Raw genomic sequence first — 19,665 nt, 5'->3', positions numbered from 1 at the left:
TTTGTGGCAGGTTTAGGATCATTTGACAGATCATTTTGTTGTTTGGGTGGTCATGTAGGAAGGAAATGACCAGTTTGGTGGCAGAGGCAGATCCAGAATCACAGGGATTTCTCAGGCTGCTGTTCCCTACACTGGTGACTGAACCTTGAAGGTCACACTGGCAGCTCAGTGAGAGAGCAAGAATCCCTTAATTGCAAAAGATGGAGAAATGGGGAAGGCTGACAGCTCCCTGAACAGAATTAGCCTTGCACTTCTGGTTTTATTTTTCTCCTTTAGACAAGCAGTAAAATGACATAATGTGGAAATCCCAAATGATTTATCCTGTGTAGGTGCCTCTTTGTAGGATGGTGAAATATGGTGATTTCTCATTAACTGAAAGCAGAGTTTATGGACACAGTCACAGTGTGGAGTTGTCTTAAATCATTTGGACGGAATGCAGCTGGATTGGAGGGTTGATATCTGCAATTGCCTCACAGGCTTTGGGTGTTAACGTAAAACTGATGCTTAGAACTTCGCTGATAAAGAAATCAGTGTAGAAGAATTTTGATTGGGAATTCAGAGTAGGCCATGCCTTTTGTATCCCAGGGTAGAGGGCAGAGCCCTACCAGCCATGCAGAGCAGGTCAGCATTTACACCTCTGTCCCCTGTTGTGTCCCCCTTACCCCACACACCCCCTGCGTTCTGCTCCACTTTCAGGCATCCCTGTCACTTCCAGTCCCTGGCACTGCCTCTGAGTGCCTGGAGCAATCTAAATCCTTGATTCCTTCCACATCCCTGGCTGTGCCCAAGGCCAGGTTGGACAGGGCTTGGAGCAAACTGAGAAGGTGCCCGTGCCCATGGCAGGGGTGGCACTGGATGGGCTTTAGGTTCTCTATCCCAAACCACTCCGGGATTCTGTGATTCATGACTCTTCATAAAGTGATTTGACATGTAAACTGCTGCATTATTACAGCATTTTCATTGATCATAATGGGCCATGGAGCTTTTAAAAGTCATCATTAGATATTAAAAGCTTCACAAAGCAAACTGTTCTGTGCTGCCACAGTCCCTTCCTTGTCCCCTGGAGCACTCTGTATCTTGTCTGTGTTTTAATTGGGGAAATGATATGCACTCAGAAATAAATCTGCAACTAGAGTTGTTCATCATGGATTGTTTTCATAATTCAGCTGAAGGTTTGCCTGGGGCACCTGGCAGAAATTTTGCAAGCTTCAATCCTGCCTTCAGATCTCTGGGTTTATATGCTTCTATCTGTTTGGAATCTAATTTCACGCTGTTTATACAACCACTTGGTGATTTACATTTGTGCAAGGACACCTTGTGTATGTTACAAAATCCTTTAAAGACAGGTGGAAGTTTAAGTTTAAGTTTAAGATGGGTGTCATGATGCTGGGCCACATCCAAACCCATGGTTAAATAATTAAAACAGGACCACTAACAGCTGGTTTGAGCTTGAATGGTTGCTGCAAATTAAAACATGAAAATGTTACCTGCAAATTAAAACGTGAAAATGCTACCTCCAAATTAAAACATGAAAATGTTACCTGCAAATTAAAACATGAAAATGCTACCTGCAAATTAAAACCTGAAAATATTACTCAGCACTTCAGTTGCTTTCAGATGTTTCCAGGAAGAAGTGCTCTGTCTGCTCAGATTTCCCTTTGCTAGCCCCAGTGCTGAGGAGCTGCTGACAGTGTGGCTGTGTTTGTGTGTGCAGGGCAGGAGCTGGATCGTGAAGAGGAGCTATGAGGATTTCCGGGTGCTGGACAAACACCTCCACCTGTGCATCTACGACCGCCGCTTCTCGCAGCTGGCAGAGCTGCCCCGCTCCGATGCCCTCAAGGACAGCCCCGAGGTAAAGAGCCCCTCTGGTGAAATAAATCCCCCTGTAGCTCCTCCAATGTTCCTAGGCTAGCCCAAACCTTAGAGGGCCTTGGAGGAATATTTCATGGACAGGACAAAGGATTCCAAAAGAGGCTCTGACCCCCAGCTGTAGTTCAAGACGTTTATTCCAGGTGGTGACCAGAGGGGAAAGAGGGCGAGTGCAGGAGAGGGTCTTCTCTGGCCTTCTCCCAGGGAGGGGTAACTGGACACAACCAGTAGGGTCACAAAGGGGAGGAAGGGTTAAACTACGTGGTTACAAGCTCCAGGGGTCCCTGAGCGGGGAGAAACCATGCCCCAGGGGAATGTAACACCCTGGGGCACCACACAGGCTGGGGCATTTGCTCCAGGAATGACCTCCAAGGGAGGCTTAGTTGGATTTCAGTGGCAATTTCTTCATGGAGGCGGCTGCCCAGGCCACTGGTGGAGTCACCATCCCTGGAAGTGTTCAATGGATGTGGCACTTGGGGGCATGGTTTAGTGGTGGACTTGGAGGTCTTTTCCAGCCTCAACAATGCCATGTATTTCTAGTACAGAATAATTTTAATGCAGCCTGGGTTACATTTGGAAATTGGCTAACATGAATAAAGTCAGTGTTTTCCACCCTTAACTTCATTGATCTAAAGGGAAATGTCCTGCAAGTTCAGACAATTTAATTAAGTTCCTGAATCTAGAGTGGTAATTGAATGTCAAGAGAGAAGCTGTCATACAGTACTTTGACTGTGAATTTGGTTTTGTCTTTGGAAACTCTGTCAGTGATGTGGGTATTTCCTGGGCTTAGTGTTACCAACTCAACATTCCCAGGAACTCATGCAGTCTAAGGCTGCAGCACTGCAAGAGCAATCCCACTGGGAGTGCTAGGCTTCCTTTTTAAACTAAGTATTCCTGAAACGTTTTTTAAGAGCATTTGCATTAGTGTGTTATTTAAATGCTCTTTAAAAAGCTTTTTTTCCTCAATGAGATTTTTTTTTTCCCTCAAAGAGATACTTTTCATTTCTTGGCTTACTGTCTTCACTCAGAGTATGATGAGCTGAAATTACCTCAGCTTCTTGCTGCTGATAATTGAAAGATTTATTCATGTCCAGAAAAATCTCCTGGAAAGCAGCAGGTGAATCTTGGCTGCATCATTTTGGAGGACGTGGACACTGAAATTAGTACCCCTTGGAATTTTACAGGGTGTTTGCCACGGAATTTAAGGAGCTGATCATGCAGCCCCATCACTCAGCAGAGAGTCTGATTTATCACTTGGTTTGGCTTCACACAGGGTATTTCTGAGGAGGATTTCAACTTTAAATTCAGCAGAAGCAGCAATATTCAGGACAATGAATTCCTGGTTTATTTTTAATTATATTTTAGGCATTCCTATCTCTTGCATCTTTATTTGTACCACTGATTTAACTGGACTTCAGAGCATGAGCCTGAAAATCTTCATTCTGTCTGCAAGCACAGAGGATGTGAAGATGCTGAACAGCTCTGCTTCTGTGTGAAACGTAACTCTGCAGCTGTGGGGTGTCTCATCATATATTTTTTATTTTGAATTGGCCACATTGGAACAGATGTTTGAGGAGAACAATGTTTTAAACAGTCCTGCAGATTGTGGGCTACAATGCTGCTTTATGCCCCTGTCACTGTGAGACTTCAGAAAGACCTCAGTGGCTTCTCTGTAATAAAAACCAGTTTACTGTTACAGAAGAGACATGGCAAAGTGTATTTTTAAACCCCTCTTCTACTGCTTGATATTACTCTTTGGCCAGAGGGTCAGCCTGAGTTGCCACATTCTTAGGGCTGTGCAGGCGTGTGGAAGTGGCAGCCAGGGGTTTGTTCACTGAGGGGTTCTCAGGAGTGTTTGGTGGCCCTAAGACACATGAGTTGTTTGTATGTGAAGTCCATGATCAGGGGAAGGCTTTAGATTTAAGGCATCTTGGCAAAGGAAGTTATGAAAATCTGCACGAATCTTACAAAATGATAATAATAACATTATTACTTTCACAGAGAGCTGCCTTTTTACCCTTTCTTTTGCTGTAACCATTATAACCCTGTGTGTTGGTTCCTGTCCTTCGAATGACAGAAATACATTTATTTGCAGAAGGGAACGTATCTCTGTCACTCTTGTCTGTGGCAGTGGGCGATTTCTGGTCTTCCTTAGCCTGCAGAAGGCTCTCCAAAGGAAGGTGCATTAACAGACACCCTGTGTGTGTGTTTGTGTCCCAGCTGGTCACCCAGATGCTGATGGCTTACCTGGCTCGGCTCTCCAACATCGCAGGCAACAAGATCAACTGTGGCCCTGCCCTCACGTGGATGGAGGTACAGCACAAACCTGGGGTGTTCCTTGTTTCCTGACCCTGGAAATGCAGCAGGCACACCCTGCTCTTTCCAGGCCTGTTGATATCACTGAAATTCTGTCCTGAAAGCTTTATTCCCTTGTTACCAGCACAGAAAGGTGTAGGACGCACAGAATCAGAACCAGAGTTAAGAGTATAGAGTTTTCTTCCTTGTTTTCTACCTGGATTTTGTCTCTCAGAAACATATTGTCCTGCTGATACTCACAAATGGAGGAGGTGGCAGTCCCAGGGGGCTGCATGGAAATGCCCCGTTCAGGGCTGAATCTCCCAGTGATGGGTTGCAGAAGGCTCACACATTTCAAAGCTCGCTTATCCCTGCTCTCCTTTTTGCCATGGCAATGCTGCAGGTGTGGCACATTTCTAAAACTCAGCTGTCTCTGTTATGGCATTTCCCTGCTCTCTTGGGTTTTTAAAATCATTTTTCCCTGTGGCAGCTCCAAACCCAGTAAATACTGTGTGCTCCTGTTGTCTCCCCTGCAGACAGACGCGGCCCTGTGCTTGCAGTGGCACAGTTTGTGTGCTGTGAACTGCAGCTGCAGCTCTGCTTTCAGCTTTGATGGTCTTGCAGCCTTTGAACAATAGCCCTTGCCAGGGAGGAGGGCAGGGAAGGCTGGATGAGTGTCCAGCTGTCCCTGCTCAGGCTGGCTGCAGACGTGTGCCTTTCATCGCTGCACACAGGAATAGAAACAGCTATTAATAGACTGTTGCAGCTCCTTTTTAAACGGTTCTGATAAGGATTGAGTGTGATTTCCTGCAATTTTCCCCACTGATATCCTTCTGACCCTGAAATCTTTCGGGATGAGAAAAATCTTGGAAAGCGGCAAAGGGAGGGAGGAGGTTGTAGAGAGAAATAAGATGCAGGATTCAAAGTGACAGAGTAGGCCTGGAGATCACAGCAAACCCCGTGCACATGCAGTGCAGAACAACCTTTGAGAATCCTGCAGAACTGAGAATCCTACAGAATTTTACACAGAAATCTGGGAGTTTTGGAAGTAGGGTAATCATTGCAAGGGAGGGGTGAATGTTTCCTTAAAAAAAAAAAAAAAAAAAAAGGTGGGAGAAAATGGAAAGCAACACTAGTTTTTGGTTTGACAGCATTTCCTCCCTCCCTCAGTACCTCGAGAATTAATTCCACCTTGTAGAGGATTTTTGTAGCACATTTATATTGCCATGGAAAACCACCACGATTTGGTGTTAAAGGGAGGTGCAGACCCTCACTGTGAACTACTGTTTGTATACAAAGGTGCACCAATCCAGCATTTCTCTACTCAGTGGATGGGCACACCCGACCTTCTGGAACCCCCCCAGTGAGTTGTTCTGTCTGCTGTGCTCTCTCTCCTGGGGCCCAGGGCTGGGCTGTCTCTCTCAATCAGCTTGAAGCCTCTGAATGCCTCCTCCCTTGTCCTCAGCTGCCTCACCATCCCCTGTGCTCTTTGTTTCAGATTGATAACAAGGGGAATCACCTGCTGGTCCATGAGGAATCGTCCATTAACGTCCCTGCTATTGCTGCTGCCCATGTCATTAAGAGATACATTGCTCAAGCAGCAGATGAACTGTCCTTTGAGGTAAATAAAGCACTTGCATTCCTTGTTGTCAGCTACAGACGAGTGTGATCTGTGTGTCTGGGCCTGTGTGCCCATCAGGAATACGTCCAGACACTTCCACAATGTTTTGTGAGGCGAAGCTTGGAAGATTGAGTTAAATATTCGATCTGCAGTGAGTTGGATATGGGCAGATGTTCACTCATCTCTAAAGTACAGCTTTACTTGGCATTAGTATCTTCAATTAACCAGCTCCTCTGGGCTAGCCCTGAGCAGAGTCCATGTGTTTTCTGCTCAGGATGACTGTCCCTGTATGTGTGGACACAAGTTTCATTTCTCCTTGCCCAGGTTACACCACCTGGGTTCCTCTGAGCAAGTCCCTGTTGATAACCATTTTTAAGAGCTTCTGCTGCCATGAGAAGTAAAGAACCAGACTGGCAAAGGATTGCTACTTAAAGGGCAGGTGATGAGCTAAAACTGGTCTGAAAATCCAGCACAGGAGCTGCTGTGGAGCAAATCCCTGAATCTCAGGATTGGCTTGGGAAGAACCTTAAAACCTGTCCCATTCCACCCCTTGCCATGGGCAGGGACACCTTCCAGTGCCCAGGTTACTCCACACCCCATCCAAGGCCTCTAGATCAGACCCTGGAAGCTTTTGGTTGTCTGGCTGTTGTCTGTTTCACTCAAAAAGCAGCGGTCTGTGCTCTGGTTGCCCTGTGCAGTGGTCCTGTTTCTACAGAACGTGTGAAGGAGAGCACTACCCTGAGGAGGTTTGTGATCACATCCTTGGTGTGCAGCACAGGAAGGGAAAATAACAGTGGTAGTCTGGTGCCTCTGGGGGTCTGTTCATGTTCAAATCAAGGCAAGTGTTCATATACCCCACAGAACTGTGTGATCAGAGGGGTGTGTGGGCATGGCAGCTCTGAGCTGGAATCCAGGCAGCACAGGACCCAGGCTGGTTGTCAGCTCATGAGAGCACTGAAATGACACTCCCTGCTTGTAAATCTTGCTCTGTGCAGACGGGGAACTGAGGCACGTGTGGTTTCCAAGGGTGTACAGTGAGACACCTCAGCAGAACTGCACAGAACAGGATCAGGGGTTTTACGATGCTGAGACCCATTCCCTAACCCAAATGATCTCTGTGTTTACTATTCTAAATTTCTAATAGGCAGTTGCACAAGCAGCTGGCTGTGCAGCCAGCTCCTCCCAGTTCAGAGGAATATCCTCTGTGTCTCTGCTCCTGTGGTGGCAGCAGTTTCCTTCATGGACATTTGCTTTGCTCTTGGTTCACTATTCCCTGGAGGAAATAATTTTCCCATGTGTCAGTCATCCCTGTCTGCAAACTGGGGATGTGTTATCTTTTCTCTAAAACACTTTGAGATCCATCAGTGTAAAATACTGGTGAAAGTTGGGCATGAGTTTTTGCCCTACCTACCTGCAGAATTTATTCAGGTTCTGCCCCTTCTCATTTTCTGTAATAGAGGCCACATAGAGCTTAATTCAAACCAAGCCATATTTAGTATTGGTTATACTGATTTCCATTTGAACTATTGCAATATTTTTATGGGAATGAGCAAAGCTTCAGAAAACTTGTCTGGTGTCCTTGGCCATTTTCCATCCCATTGCTGTAGCACCATCTCTCCTCTGTTCAGTTCCTAACCCTGGGCAGCTCATCCGGGGCAGTGTGGGAGCTGCAAAGGCAGCTCCTCACTCTCTGCTGTGAGAGGGAACAAGGAGACACGTGTCAGTGCCTACAGGCGCATACACAGGGCAGGTAGTAAAAATCAGTTCAGCTCCTTGAGCAGATTTTCCCAAGGGTTTGAGACCATCACTGCAGTTTAACCAGAACCCTTCTGTACCCCTTGGCAGGGCTCTTCAGGCCCTTTTCCTTAGGAACAGCTGTATCCTGTGCTGGATAATCCAGGAACTCCTCCATGACATAGCTCGGCTTTGCTAAGGCAGATGTGCAGCTGCTCCAGAGTTTTGCAGTTTTTTGCATTGCTGAGACTGGTTAGTGGAACTGTGCTCTCCTCCTGGCTGTGACTGATGCTGTCAACCTTTTGCAGGTGGGGGACATTGTGTCTGTCATTGACATGCCACCAAAGGAGCTGACCTCGTGGTGGAGAGGAAAACACGGGTTCCAGGTAGGCACCAGCACAGCCGTGGCAGTGGGACTGGAATAAGAGCAGGAGCCTCAGTGCTCTGCCTGTTCAGGGTGGCTCAGGGGACGAGCAGGGTGTCCCTGCCTTGGTGTCAGGGAACTCCCCTTCTCTGTGGGCTGGGGCTGGAGCAGACACAGGGTCTCCACTGGAAGTTTCCTTCCTCCCTCACCATGGGAAGGAGGGCTGGCCATGGCCTGTGATGGACAGCTGGCCTGATGGCACTGGAAGCGTCTGCTGCACCCCCTGCAAGGCAACTGACACTGTTACTCACATCATCCCCTTCCTTCTAGTAGCTAAAACCAGATCAGGCAGAACATAGAGGATTTGGAGAATTTCAGCTGATGAAACAGTGCTGCTGACTTGGACAAGCCACCCATCCATGCCTGTGTTTATTGTGTGGTGTTAATGTTGCTCATCCCTGTAAATGTCACAGCACAGAGATGGAGACTGAATTTTCAAAAGGTCCTAAGCATACCTGGGGCTTAGGTACCAAACCTTGTGTGTTGAAATGCCACTGTCCTTCCAAGGAGTTTTTAGTCCTTTAGATTTTGCCATTTGGCAATGCAAAAGCTTTAAAAGTCTCTTTTAACCAAGCAAACCCCAGAGCCACTGGGGGGTGAGGGTACTGACTTGTGCCATCTCACATTTCAGCTGCTTTCAGCCACAGGGATTTCCATCTGCAGCTGCTGTGAGTGGGTGGGATGAGGGGTTTGCTCTGCAGAGGCTCAGGATCGACCAGACTCTTATGTAGTTTGGCATGGAAACTCTTCTCAAGGCTTCTCAGGTTTTCCCTGACAGACCTTTCTGTGCCAGATCAAGCCTGTGGCCCAGCTGCTGTCAATGCCCAGTGGCTGGATCTTGCAATCCCAGCTGGATGCAGGGTACTTACACCATCCCAGTGCTGTCTGCTCAGCACAGCTTTTGTTGGTTTTGTGTCAGATGTGGGAGTTCAGGTGACATCTCATTTGTAAAATAAGAGCAGCATGGACATAGAATACCTGCTCTGGAATTCCATTTGTTTCTAGAGTTGACACACTGGTACTACTTGAACAAACTTCTGTTCTGAACTGTGTTGTGGCTTTGCTGGACTTGTGTTCTAATTGTAGAAGCCTTAAAGCCGAATATGCTGCACTGTCATAGAATCAGTCACAGTGTGGGTTGGGGTGAAAGGGACCCCAGACATCAGTTCCAACCCTCAATCAATTAAATGCTGTAATAGTGCTTGGAATGATCAGCCTATGCCATGATTTACTTCCAAGTGAATCAATGAAGCAAAACAAAGCTACTCGGTGGTCTGTGCCTGTGTGCGGACACTTTGCACAGGCTTTGGAATCCCTGTATGGGATGTAGATCCCATTATTCCAAGTGGGCTCCCTGTGTACCGTCAGGCTGGCTGACACTGGAGCCAGGTCTGGGGAACAGCACTGCTGATTAAAGAAGCAAGGCAGCCCTTCTGCAGTTTGTCACAGCTTTGTGCCTCCCAGATCACAGTGATCCTGATGTGCTTTCCCAGCATAAAAACAGGGTGATGAGCAGACTGCCTGAAAAGAGGGTTTTCTGTGTCCCTGCACAGTCACGCTCCTGACACAACAGATATGAGCAGCTGCAGAAATACAGCACCATATTCTGTTTTAACAGAAAATTAGGGGTGGAATAATCTTGTGTCCTTAATGACAAGCAGGAATGGTCACAGTGTGATCAGGTGACAGCCACACACACCATGGAGATGCAGCTCTGTGTTCCCACAGCTCCAGGAGCTGTGTTTGCTCAAAGGCTTAACCTGTGTGTCGAGTTTAAGGCTCATGAGCTCTACATGTACAGAAAATGTGCCTTTCCTGATGGAATGAAGTGTTTTGATGATAGGAGCAGTGAGAATTGAGAGAAAGGGAATTTATCTCCGGTGTTGCTACACCACAGCTACAGATGAGTTACAGGTAGAAGTGTCCTTGGTGGATGCTCAAAAAGAGTGTGTAGTGAAGAATGTTGTTACAGCAAGAGGTGTAGGGACAGATGAAGCTGTGCAGCCTCTAAAGCATTTGTTAGAGGCAAACAGTTCTGTTCCTGTTTAGGAACATTGCAGTGATAGCAATCTGGTGATCCAGTCATTTGAATTAATAAAATAAATCAACTCTTGCCAGTTGTGATTCTGAGAGCAGATAAAAGGAGAAGGTCCTGCCATCAAATGTTTGGACAGCTTGTCCTGTTATTTCTTGGGTTTTTTGCCTCATGTTAGGGAAGGAGCAGGGTTTCATCAACCAACCACAGCTTCTATTATAAATCATGTCATGACAGGAGGAGAGCAAGAACAGGGAAAAAATATTGTTTTGCTGAAAAGGGAAAAAATTACTTCTTGACTTAAAGGGACTCCCTGTTTTTGTGCATTTGAATGAGCTGTGAGTTGTGTATGCCCAGGCAGAAGTGCCTTCACTCCTGCCTGTCCTGCATCCCTTGGGATAATGGGAGGGCTGTGAAGAGGAACTGGAGGCAGCTCTGCAGATGTGAGCCAAAAACGAGCTCTGACAGGCTGCAAGCACCTGCAGCTTGGATTCAGCATGGGAGTCAGAGTATTCCTGCCAGCCAGAGCTGTCCTTCAGGGATGACTCCCTGGGTTTGTTTCCATCACACTTCCCTGGCACAGTGCCGACGCTCTCTGCATACCTGAGGTCACCACTGCATTGCAACACGCCTAATTCTGTGTGAACAAAACACCCATGAGGCTTCTTAGCATTTGCTCTGCTTAAAGTAAAAAGATTTTTAAGACATTTTTCCTCAAGCCTTTTTCTCTTCCAATGCCCTCAGTGTGAGTCAGTGCTTTCTCTGTAAGAATGTTACCTAAATTACAGCCACCTCCACATTAACAGCCTTCAGCCTTCTTTGTTCTGCTCTGCTTTTGCTTCATGCTTTGTCTTTTCAATCAGTAGCTCTGTGTCAGGGAGCTGAGTCATTGGGGACAGGCCCTGGTTTGATGCACAACTGCCTTTGGTTGTCCTGAATTATTCTGGTTTTTGGGAAGTTTCCTGAGGTGAGAGCCACTCCACAACCTGCACTGCTGGAGAGGTGACAAAACCAGGGTGTGCAGCCAGGGGGACTGGGCTGATTTTAACCAGGCTGTGATCGCAGCAGCTTCAACGAGTTGTGAGATTGCAGGTCCCAGTTCCACAGAACCCCAGGATGGGTTGGGTTGGGAGGAACCCTGGGGGTCATCCAGTGCCACCCCTGCCCTGGGCAGGGACACTTCCACAATCCCAGGCTGCTCCAAGCCCTGTCCAGCCTGGCCTTGGACACTGCCAGGGATTCCAGGGGCAGCCACAGCTGCCCTGGGCACCCTGTGCCAGGGCCTGCCCACCCTGCCTGGGAAGAAGTTATTCCCAATATCCAATCTAAATCCCATCTAACTCTGCCCTCTGGCAGTGGAAGCCATTCCCAGTGTCCTGCATTCCATCCCTTGTCCAAAGTCCCTTCCAGCTCTCTGGTTTCCTAAAATGCCACTGGCACACCAGTCAGGAATGGACAATCAACAGGTGCCATCCCACACAGACATTTTTTTTGTCAATAAAAGAAATCAAAATAGTTTTGTGGCCCAGGTGTTCAACTCTCTTTTTAACTCAGGAGCTCAGGATAAGAGGATTAACAATCCTGTTCCTCCTGTTAGTAGTGCTCTAACATGGAAGAGCATTTCAGCAGGGACTCCTTTAGGAACCAGGTGAGGGTGTCCTGCTCTCTGTGTAGTCACTTGGCAAAGACTCAGTGAAAATTGTGCTCAGGAAGGCCAAGCAGGCCATCAAAACTGGCAGTTTCCTTGTCAGGTTTTGCTAGACTGTCATTGGATTTAAAAGGAAAAGAGAAAACTTTTAAATTAAAATTGAATCTACGCCTTAGATTTTGTCAAACCTGAAAAACCAATCCAAATGTTTCAGACAATGTTTCATTTACCATTTATGTCGCTGGTACTTCCTCATTTGTTTGAATTCCCTCCCCATAAACTGAAAATTATCATTGCTAGTCTGACTTTCCCCCTTAAAGCCTCTTGTGTCCTCCAGCTTTAGCAGCCACTGGCACAGAAGTGAAAAGATAAAGCTGTAGTAGGTGTTGGAGAACAGTTCTCATGCACCAGCAGCCTGTACCTTCCTCCTCTGGTGAAGGTCTGTAGTGATATATTTAACCTTTAGATGACCTTGCATTTATCTAAATATATACTACCCTGGCTATTAATTTTCCTACGTTGCCAAATCCTTTAATCCTGGCTCAAGCTCTAATAGTGCCTTGCTACATCTGTTGAGATTAACTCTTGGACTAAACTCATTTATTTATACAAAATCATGGAAAACTTCCCATGGGAGGAGAAGCAGCATCTTTTAAGTGAGTGGGAATGAGGCACAAGTTGTGGGTTATAACCCCAACAAGGATCTCCTGTGGATCTTGCAAGAAAAGTTAGAATAAGTCTGAAAATGTAGTTAATTTCTAGCTGTGAGTTATCATCAGGGAGCCAGCACAATTCCTTGCACCTAAAAAATTGTAATTATTGGTGTCAACATGGCAATAGTGATACATGAACAGCAGGTAGAATGTTTGATTTGGGAAGGTTCTGGGATATCTGGAAGCAGTGACATAACCATCCTGGGTCTTCCATTTCTGAATTCCTGGTTAGTGTGTGGTACAGTGCATCCAGAAACACGAGAAATATTGTGTTAACAGTCAAAGGCCAAATGAGTTTTGATTTCATGTCCAGCATTTGTTCAACAGGGGTCTGGGGTTGGGTTTAGATCCAGATTTAGGTGATTAATGGACGATTGAGGTCCCAAGACTTCAGATTTCTTTACACAGACAATGTGGGCAATTACTGCAAATGGAAGAAACTCCCACTCCAGCTGTGGAGTTCCCCAGCTAATGTCTGTGTGGTGGACTGAGACTTTCCCTGGATCTGTGCATTTTTCCTAATTTAAAAATTGTCCCCTGTATCTCTCACAAGGGCAGTGTCCAGCAGACTCTCAGCTACAGTGAAGTGGGACTTTGGCTGGGGCCTGAAGCTGGGGCTGTTCAGCCTGGGGAAGAGAAGATTGTGTGGAGAGCTCAGAGCACCTTCCAGTGTGTGGAGGGGCTACAAGGAGGGTGGAGAGGGACTTGCATCAGGAACTGATGTGATTGGACAAGGGGAAATGGTTCAAAATGAAAAAAAGGAAATTTAGGTTGGATATAAGGAGGAAATTCCTCCCTATGTGAGTGGGCAGGCCCTGGCACAGGGTGCCCAGAGAAGCTGTGGCTGCCCCTGGATCCCTGGCAGTGCCCAAGGCCAGGCTGGACAGGGCATGGAGCAGCCTGGGACAGTGGAAGGTGTCCCTGCCCATGGCAGGGGTGGCACTGGATGATTCCAACCCAACCCATCCTGGGATTCCATGATTTAAAACCATTAACTGTATTTTGTTTAAACACCAGCACTTCAGTGTCCGTGCTACTCAGCCTGTTCCTTTGGCATCTCCCAGCAGAGCAGATTCCTGAGCCAGGAGCTGCCAGAGCAAGGACCTCTGTATGTGATGCTGCTGTTCATGCTCATTCCCTTATGTTAATGGACACATTTCTGTCTATAAACTGCACAAAAATGCCCACTGTGTTCCATAACTCCAGGATACCGTGTCCTTGCAGGCCTGGCACGCCCAGCTGAGGAGTGGCTGGTGCAGCCATGCCTCGTGTTGGGTTTTGGGTGGGCTCTGTAAGTCACTCGTGATGCCCAGGCCAGCCCCAGTTACAGGAACCCCAGCTCAGAGCCCAAGTGCTGCTGGCCCACAGTGCTGCTCCTACAGGTTCTGCCCTGAGCTCTCAGAGTCCTGACAACAATCATATTTCAAGTCTGTGACGTGTGATGGGTGACAGCTTTTCCTTGGGGCTGGGCAGAACACCGCCCTGCTGGATGTCGGGGGTGTGGGAAGAGGAAGGTGTGTGCTGCGTTGCTTCCTTTGTGGAATTCGGAATAACTTCAGTCTGGACACCCCACACATGACACTGCCACCAAACTGCTGGGAGGTTGGGGGGTGAAAATCTATTTGGAATAGGAAGAAGATCAATCTTTTTCCATGGAGACCAAAGGGAATTGTGTAAGATGAATTAATAGAGGAGGGACTGTCTGCCAGGCTTGGTACTGACTGCCCTGTGCCTCCAGAGGATTTCATGGATGTGCCAACATGACTGGCACAGTTGTGGCTCAGTTCTGCTCAGATGAGCTCGGGGCCCATCCTTTGGCTCTGTCCCTCATGTTCCTGTGGTGTTTGAGCAGACCTGGTGCTTCCAGCTGTCCCAGTCATAGGCCTGGCACAGGATAGGGAATCCTGCCCTGCCTCAGATGAGGAGTCTGGGGAGGTGCTGGTGCCTGAGTTAGATCTCACAGTACAGGAGTGAGAAAAATGAGTGAGAAACACAGAGAAAAGGTGGGGAAAGATGGACCATGGATTAAAGTTATCAAAGGTCTGCTCTGGTCTGACTTTCATCTGGGATGAGAGTAAGGAGAAAGATGCTGGGAAATACGAGAGAAGGTGGGGATGCAAGGAAGTATCAAAATCCTCTCTGGTCACAGCTTAGTCCGAATCTTCAAACATGGAAAGGGAAATAATTCCACTCCTCCCCAGATACAGCAGCCTCTCTTGAGTGGCATGGGAATGTCTGCAGGCACATCCTACTCCAAAAAAATATTAGAATCTTTCCCATAACCTTCAACTCTTATGCTGGTTTAGAGGGACTCTGCAGCCTTTCTGCCTTTGAAGGGCTGCAGAGAGAAATGCTGAGTTAAAGGTCAGTGCAGGGACACTGCAAATTAACATTTAAAGTTAATCACTCCAGGACCCTGCAGTGCCTTGGGCTCTCAGACTGTTGTCTCTCGGGGTGCTGGCAGTGGAGCAGATCCTGCAGTTGTCAGTGACTGCTGGTCGTTTGATGCTGGATAATGTCAGGGAGCATCAGGCAGGTGGAGCTGAGGGGAGATGTTGGTTGAGCAGTTCAGATCATAACACTCCATTCCCTCTTTCTGTTTTACTCCAGGTTGGATTCTTTCCCAGTGAATGTGTTGAACTCATCAACGACAAAGTCCCTCAGTCCGTGACCAATTCGGTGCCAAAACCAGGTGTGTAAATCAGCTTTTTTTGATGCAATGGATTGGACTGGAGTTCTCATGGTGTGTTCCATGTTTAATACCTCCTTCACACGTGTCATGATTGTTGATCATCCCCTGTACCCCCTCATGCCCCTCTCTGTGTGTCCCTCACCCACACATTGCCCCTCTTTGGGCAGCTCCCACTGTTGAATGTCTTTCACCTGCTGTACACACTTGTGTCAGTGTCCACCTCCTGCCTGACTGGAAGGATTTAAGCCTGTCAGAATTTCAACATACTTTGTACAGTCTGTAATGAGAGATTCCATGAAATATCCCAGTTCTGGGTGATCCAGGGAGTGTGGCATGTCAGGATTTTTTATACAGAACACAGTTGAGCAGGAGTGTTTGTGCTGATCAGATGGAATAGATCACTTCGGGACTGGTTCTTTGTGCTTGAGGATAAATGGAGGAAGTTGGATGTAACAGAATTGGAATGCTGGTTGCTTGTGCTCTGCGTACATGGCTCCATCTGCTTCCTCCTGCCTTCTGGACAGTTCTATATTGTAGGAAAACCAGGCAAATTAACCCAAAGTTCTGCTGAAGGAAGGAAAAATAAACAGAGAATGGGATTTTGGGTGTCAACCTTCCCATCCTTTTAGAGTGTTCTGGAAGTGATTGGCATTAAATGTGCTGGCATAACGGAGATCTCTGTAAAATTTACTGATGGGGAAGCTGAAATTTAAAAAAATATCTCTATATTCATACAGGTGAAGATATTTATATATCTTCAGTATTGAGAAGAAGTTTGAATGTGCTGTTCTTTCTTAAAATGTTAAGCAGCTGGGAAATGGAGTTGGTGTTGAACTGGAATTCTTCTCGTCCCTCTCCTCTATTTTAATGATGTTCCTTATCTTGGCAGATTGCTGACTTGATACTTTAAAAAAAATAGATGCAATTCAAAAGCTAGACTTTTACCAAGGGAAATAACAGCATTTTATCAGCTCAGAGCTCTGGAGTTGGGTGAAAAGTCATGGATAGCCCAAGCTGTGAGTGCTCTGCAGTGATCTGCGTGCTTTGGAGAGCTGGCAGGTCAGGACAGGGGTGTCCTCAGCTACTGGCATTGCCAGCCTCTGACATTCCTGGGAATATGCATTTGGCAAGAGAGGCACAGAGATGGGCATTTCCTGGATCCAGGACCTGCCTGTGCCCAGTCACTGCTCCATCAGCTCACGCAGGAAAAGCAACTTTCAGCCTAAACACAGGCAAATGTTCATTGTTAAACATGACTGGCAGTTCAGTGTGCTGAGCTGTGTCTCTGCTTTAGGGGGAGATAATGGAGCAGAGGGGATGAATTGATTCTGTTTGCCTTCAACAACAGGCTTGGGGGTGGATTTCCCCCTTCAGCCCTGGGAAATGTTTGGTATAAAGTTGGCACCACAAGCCCATGTCCCATGAAAAGCAGTAAGTTGGAAGATACTGCCAAGTCATGAGGGTGTCCCCTGACCTTTCCTGATGGTTGTTCTGTGGGTGCGTTGAAAGGCTCCTCTAGGAGAGCTCTAATGGGCTTTGAGATGTAAGGAGTGCTGCAGCTGATTCTGTCATCCTGGTGTTCCTCTGCATACAGAATTCCTGATGCCACTCCTTGTGTGCATCTTTGTGCAGCTTGGGCAGTGACAGCACTTGTGTGATGTTGGCAGGAGTCTGGAATTCCTTCCCTGCACACCACAAAAGCTGGTGGGAGAGCTCAGGAAGGAGGTTCCTGTAGTGAGGGAATGTTGGATGTTGTGCTGCTTCAGGAACTCTCTGGCTGAATGAAAAGTGCTGTGTGAGATAGGTGAGAGGAGGAAGGCAGGAAGGAGCTCCAGCTCCAGATGTGCCAGTATAGCCCAGGAAGGCAGCACGGGGCAGAACTGAGGTGCTGGAGCACCATGGGTGCTGCCAAAGGGGAAACTGGATCTTCCAAAGGGCATGCAGAGCCAGCTGGGAATGGCATTGCTGGGATAATGCACCTTCCCCCATATTCCTGCATTTTGTGTTTTCCAATCCATGCCTTGTGCACACTGGGTATTTCTCATACACTTAAATGCTCACATTAATTACTTTTCTCTCTGTACCTGTATTTAAAATATTTATTTGGCTATCCTTAAGGAGCAGAGACTTTCCTAAAAGTCTCACTTGCAGCTGTTGTCCTCATTTGACATTAGCAGGGTACTTCATCTTGAATTAAGTGAAGTTTTAGATTTGGCCTTGATGAGCTGCACTTATCAACAGGCCAACTTTAATTTCTTTAATCAAAATATGATGTGTGGAGCATCCAGGACATTGTGTATGTGCAGAGTAAAGCTCTTTGCCACAAAGGAATTTCCAAACACAGAACTCCTCATGCTGCTTAATTGTCCCTGGATCTGGCTGGGCTGAGGAACCTAATGAAAACCAGATGGAAAGCAGGGAACTTCCTGCCCTGGGTTTCTATTATTATTTATAATTAGAGGGTTTGATGTGCACAAGGGATGGGGACAGTATTTTAATGGAGCCATAAAATATTGCAGTGGTCTCTAATGCAGGGCAGTAACTGCATTTCCATGGAGATGAAACACAGGGAAGGCAGAGGAGGGTTGGGATTGAGGGCAAACTCTGCTTTTGGAGACAATATTTTCATGGACTGTGGCAGGACGTGCTTTGTACCAGCAGTGATGGAGCCAGGCCCTGGGATAAGTGATGGAAAGTGGGCCATACAGAAAAACTGGCTTTTTATTCAGCTCTGAACAGAGTCATATGAGAGAGTATCAGTTTTGCCCCAAGTCACACATATATACAGTGTCACATATATATATAGTGTCAAATATATTTGACAGTAAACTTTGGAGTCAGGAAAGGAAAGGTACCTGTTAGGAGGTGTTTTCCCTCCTGTGTTGGACTTAGCCTCTGCCCTTTTTTTTTCAGGTTCAGTCCTGTAAGAAAATGCTTTTTTTTCCCAGCTGGGAGGCAAATGCTTTCCTGACTGTTCCTATTTATGTAAAAAAACCTGTGAAGATCTAGGAAGGTTATGTGGGCTCATCAAATCCCACGTTTCTTGAGCTCTTTCTTTTTCTCTAAATTCTCCCACTTTTCTTAGTGGGATACAATAATTTAATGACAAATTTTTAGCCTAAAATATTATATTGGATTGATATCCACTATTTCATGGTTAACATTATCAATTTAGCTGAATTTCAGTGCCAGAATGGATGGGATCAGCTCATATTCATGAGGATTTTTAGAGATCCAGGATAAAGGCTGCATTTGAATTTCAGATATTGAGAAAGAAGTGAATCTTTTCAATATTCAGTGCTGCTCAGAAGGAAAAGTGTGAATAGCTGCTCTGGATTTTCCTTCTAAGCAAACATTTGTGAATTGCCTGAACTTTGTGGCTGTGCTGACTTTTCTCATCCCCCTCTGTCCATCTCTTTTTTTGGGAACAGTGTGTTTGTGTCCATGTGTGTTCATGTTGTCCCTACTCCTCAGTCACAGGCAGTGTCTCAGCTCTCTCTTTCAGTCCCTTTCTTCCTCAGAATTCTGGCTATTCATAGTTTAGCAGTATTTTAACTCACATCTCACACCTTACCTCATTTGTGCAGTTTGTTTTTGTCTTTTCCTAACAAGCAGCATTTTCCTGTGACCCTGCAGTGGCCTTGGCAGGGTCGTTTTGGGGAAGGTTTTAGACTTCGTCTTTGCTGGGGAGCAGCTGCTTTCAGTGGGGAAACACAGAATTAAACTGTAGTTTACAGGAGTACAATTAGAGCTGAAGAGAAGAAATGGGGGATAAAAAGATAATGTTTCACTTTTTTTTCCTCCCCCCAAAATAAGCATTTTTAAAGCCTGAGGGATCATTCTCACAAAGAATGCATAACACAGCAACTGTAACCAACTTTATGGAGGAGTTTTCAAATTTCTGTCTCACCCATTTAATTCATGTTTGAGAGGTGAAGATGCTCTTATGAGACACAACATTGAAAGGTCCCCTGTCAGTAGTACAGATTGTTGTGAATGACTAATTTTCTTTTAAAACATCAATAACAGACCAATCTAGGTCAGCACACCCAATACAAGTAATCCACTGAATTTCAGGAGCATTGAAATATAGCTCTGGATCAGGCAACAGGCTCTGCCCTGACCTCCTGCAGGCTCTGATGACTGTTGGAGAAATTAATTTTCACTGCAAAAATGCAAACTGAGACACATTCACTGAGCTGTTGTAATCACAATAAGGCCATGCCTAGTTTGAAACAGGCTCATTTCTAATCCCTGGATGAAAAAAGATTGTGGCCATTTTTTATTTTAATAAAAATCAGAAAGAAGAAAGTGCAAATAGAGCTTAAATTCTGCAGATGCCCAGGCTGAGCAACCATTTGACACTGATAAGAGCATCATGTCGTAATTAGTGCTTTTATAATGAAAACAGGGGAAGTGACAGTGTACATAATTAGTACCAGTCTTGTTAATCTGAAGTAAAACAAAGCAGTTGTTTGGTGTTCGTGCCTCATTAAAGTTCGTGTTCTCATTAAAGCTGAATTAAGTGGAAATATGCTGAGCCAAGGCAGGTCTCCATGTCCAGGGGGGAGGCAGAGAGGGGATGAGCACCCAAAGCTGCCCACGCTGCCAGCTCGAGCTGCTCATGAGACAGG

At 46.3% G+C, this 19,665-nt stretch overlaps 1 protein-coding gene across 5 annotated transcripts in view; it reads left to right on the top strand.

Annotated features, from left to right (window-relative positions):
• ARHGAP32 (Rho GTPase activating protein 32) overlaps window positions 1–19,665 on the top strand; it is a 239,395-nt gene that overhangs the window by 160,822 nt on the left and 58,908 nt on the right. For all 5 annotated transcript variants that reach the window (XM_063417974.1, XM_063417972.1, XM_063417971.1 and 2 more), the window contains 5 exons: window positions 1,715–1,852; window positions 4,090–4,182; window positions 5,663–5,785; window positions 7,828–7,905; window positions 14,950–15,031. In XM_063417974.1, the coding sequence (XP_063274044.1) occupies window positions 1,715–1,852; window positions 4,090–4,182; window positions 5,663–5,785; window positions 7,828–7,905; window positions 14,950–15,031 (514 nt within the window). The remainder of the gene's footprint in view (window positions 1–1,714; window positions 1,853–4,089; window positions 4,183–5,662; window positions 5,786–7,827; window positions 7,906–14,949; window positions 15,032–19,665) is intronic.

This window comes from Prinia subflava, chromosome 22, assembly GCF_021018805.1.
Source record: "Prinia subflava isolate CZ2003 ecotype Zambia chromosome 22, Cam_Psub_1.2, whole genome shotgun sequence".
NCBI classification, from domain to species: Eukaryota; Metazoa; Chordata; class Aves; order Passeriformes; family Cisticolidae; genus Prinia; species Prinia subflava.
The sequence above is the reverse complement of the archived record's forward strand: the minus strand, read 5'-3'. Positions and strand labels throughout refer to the sequence as shown.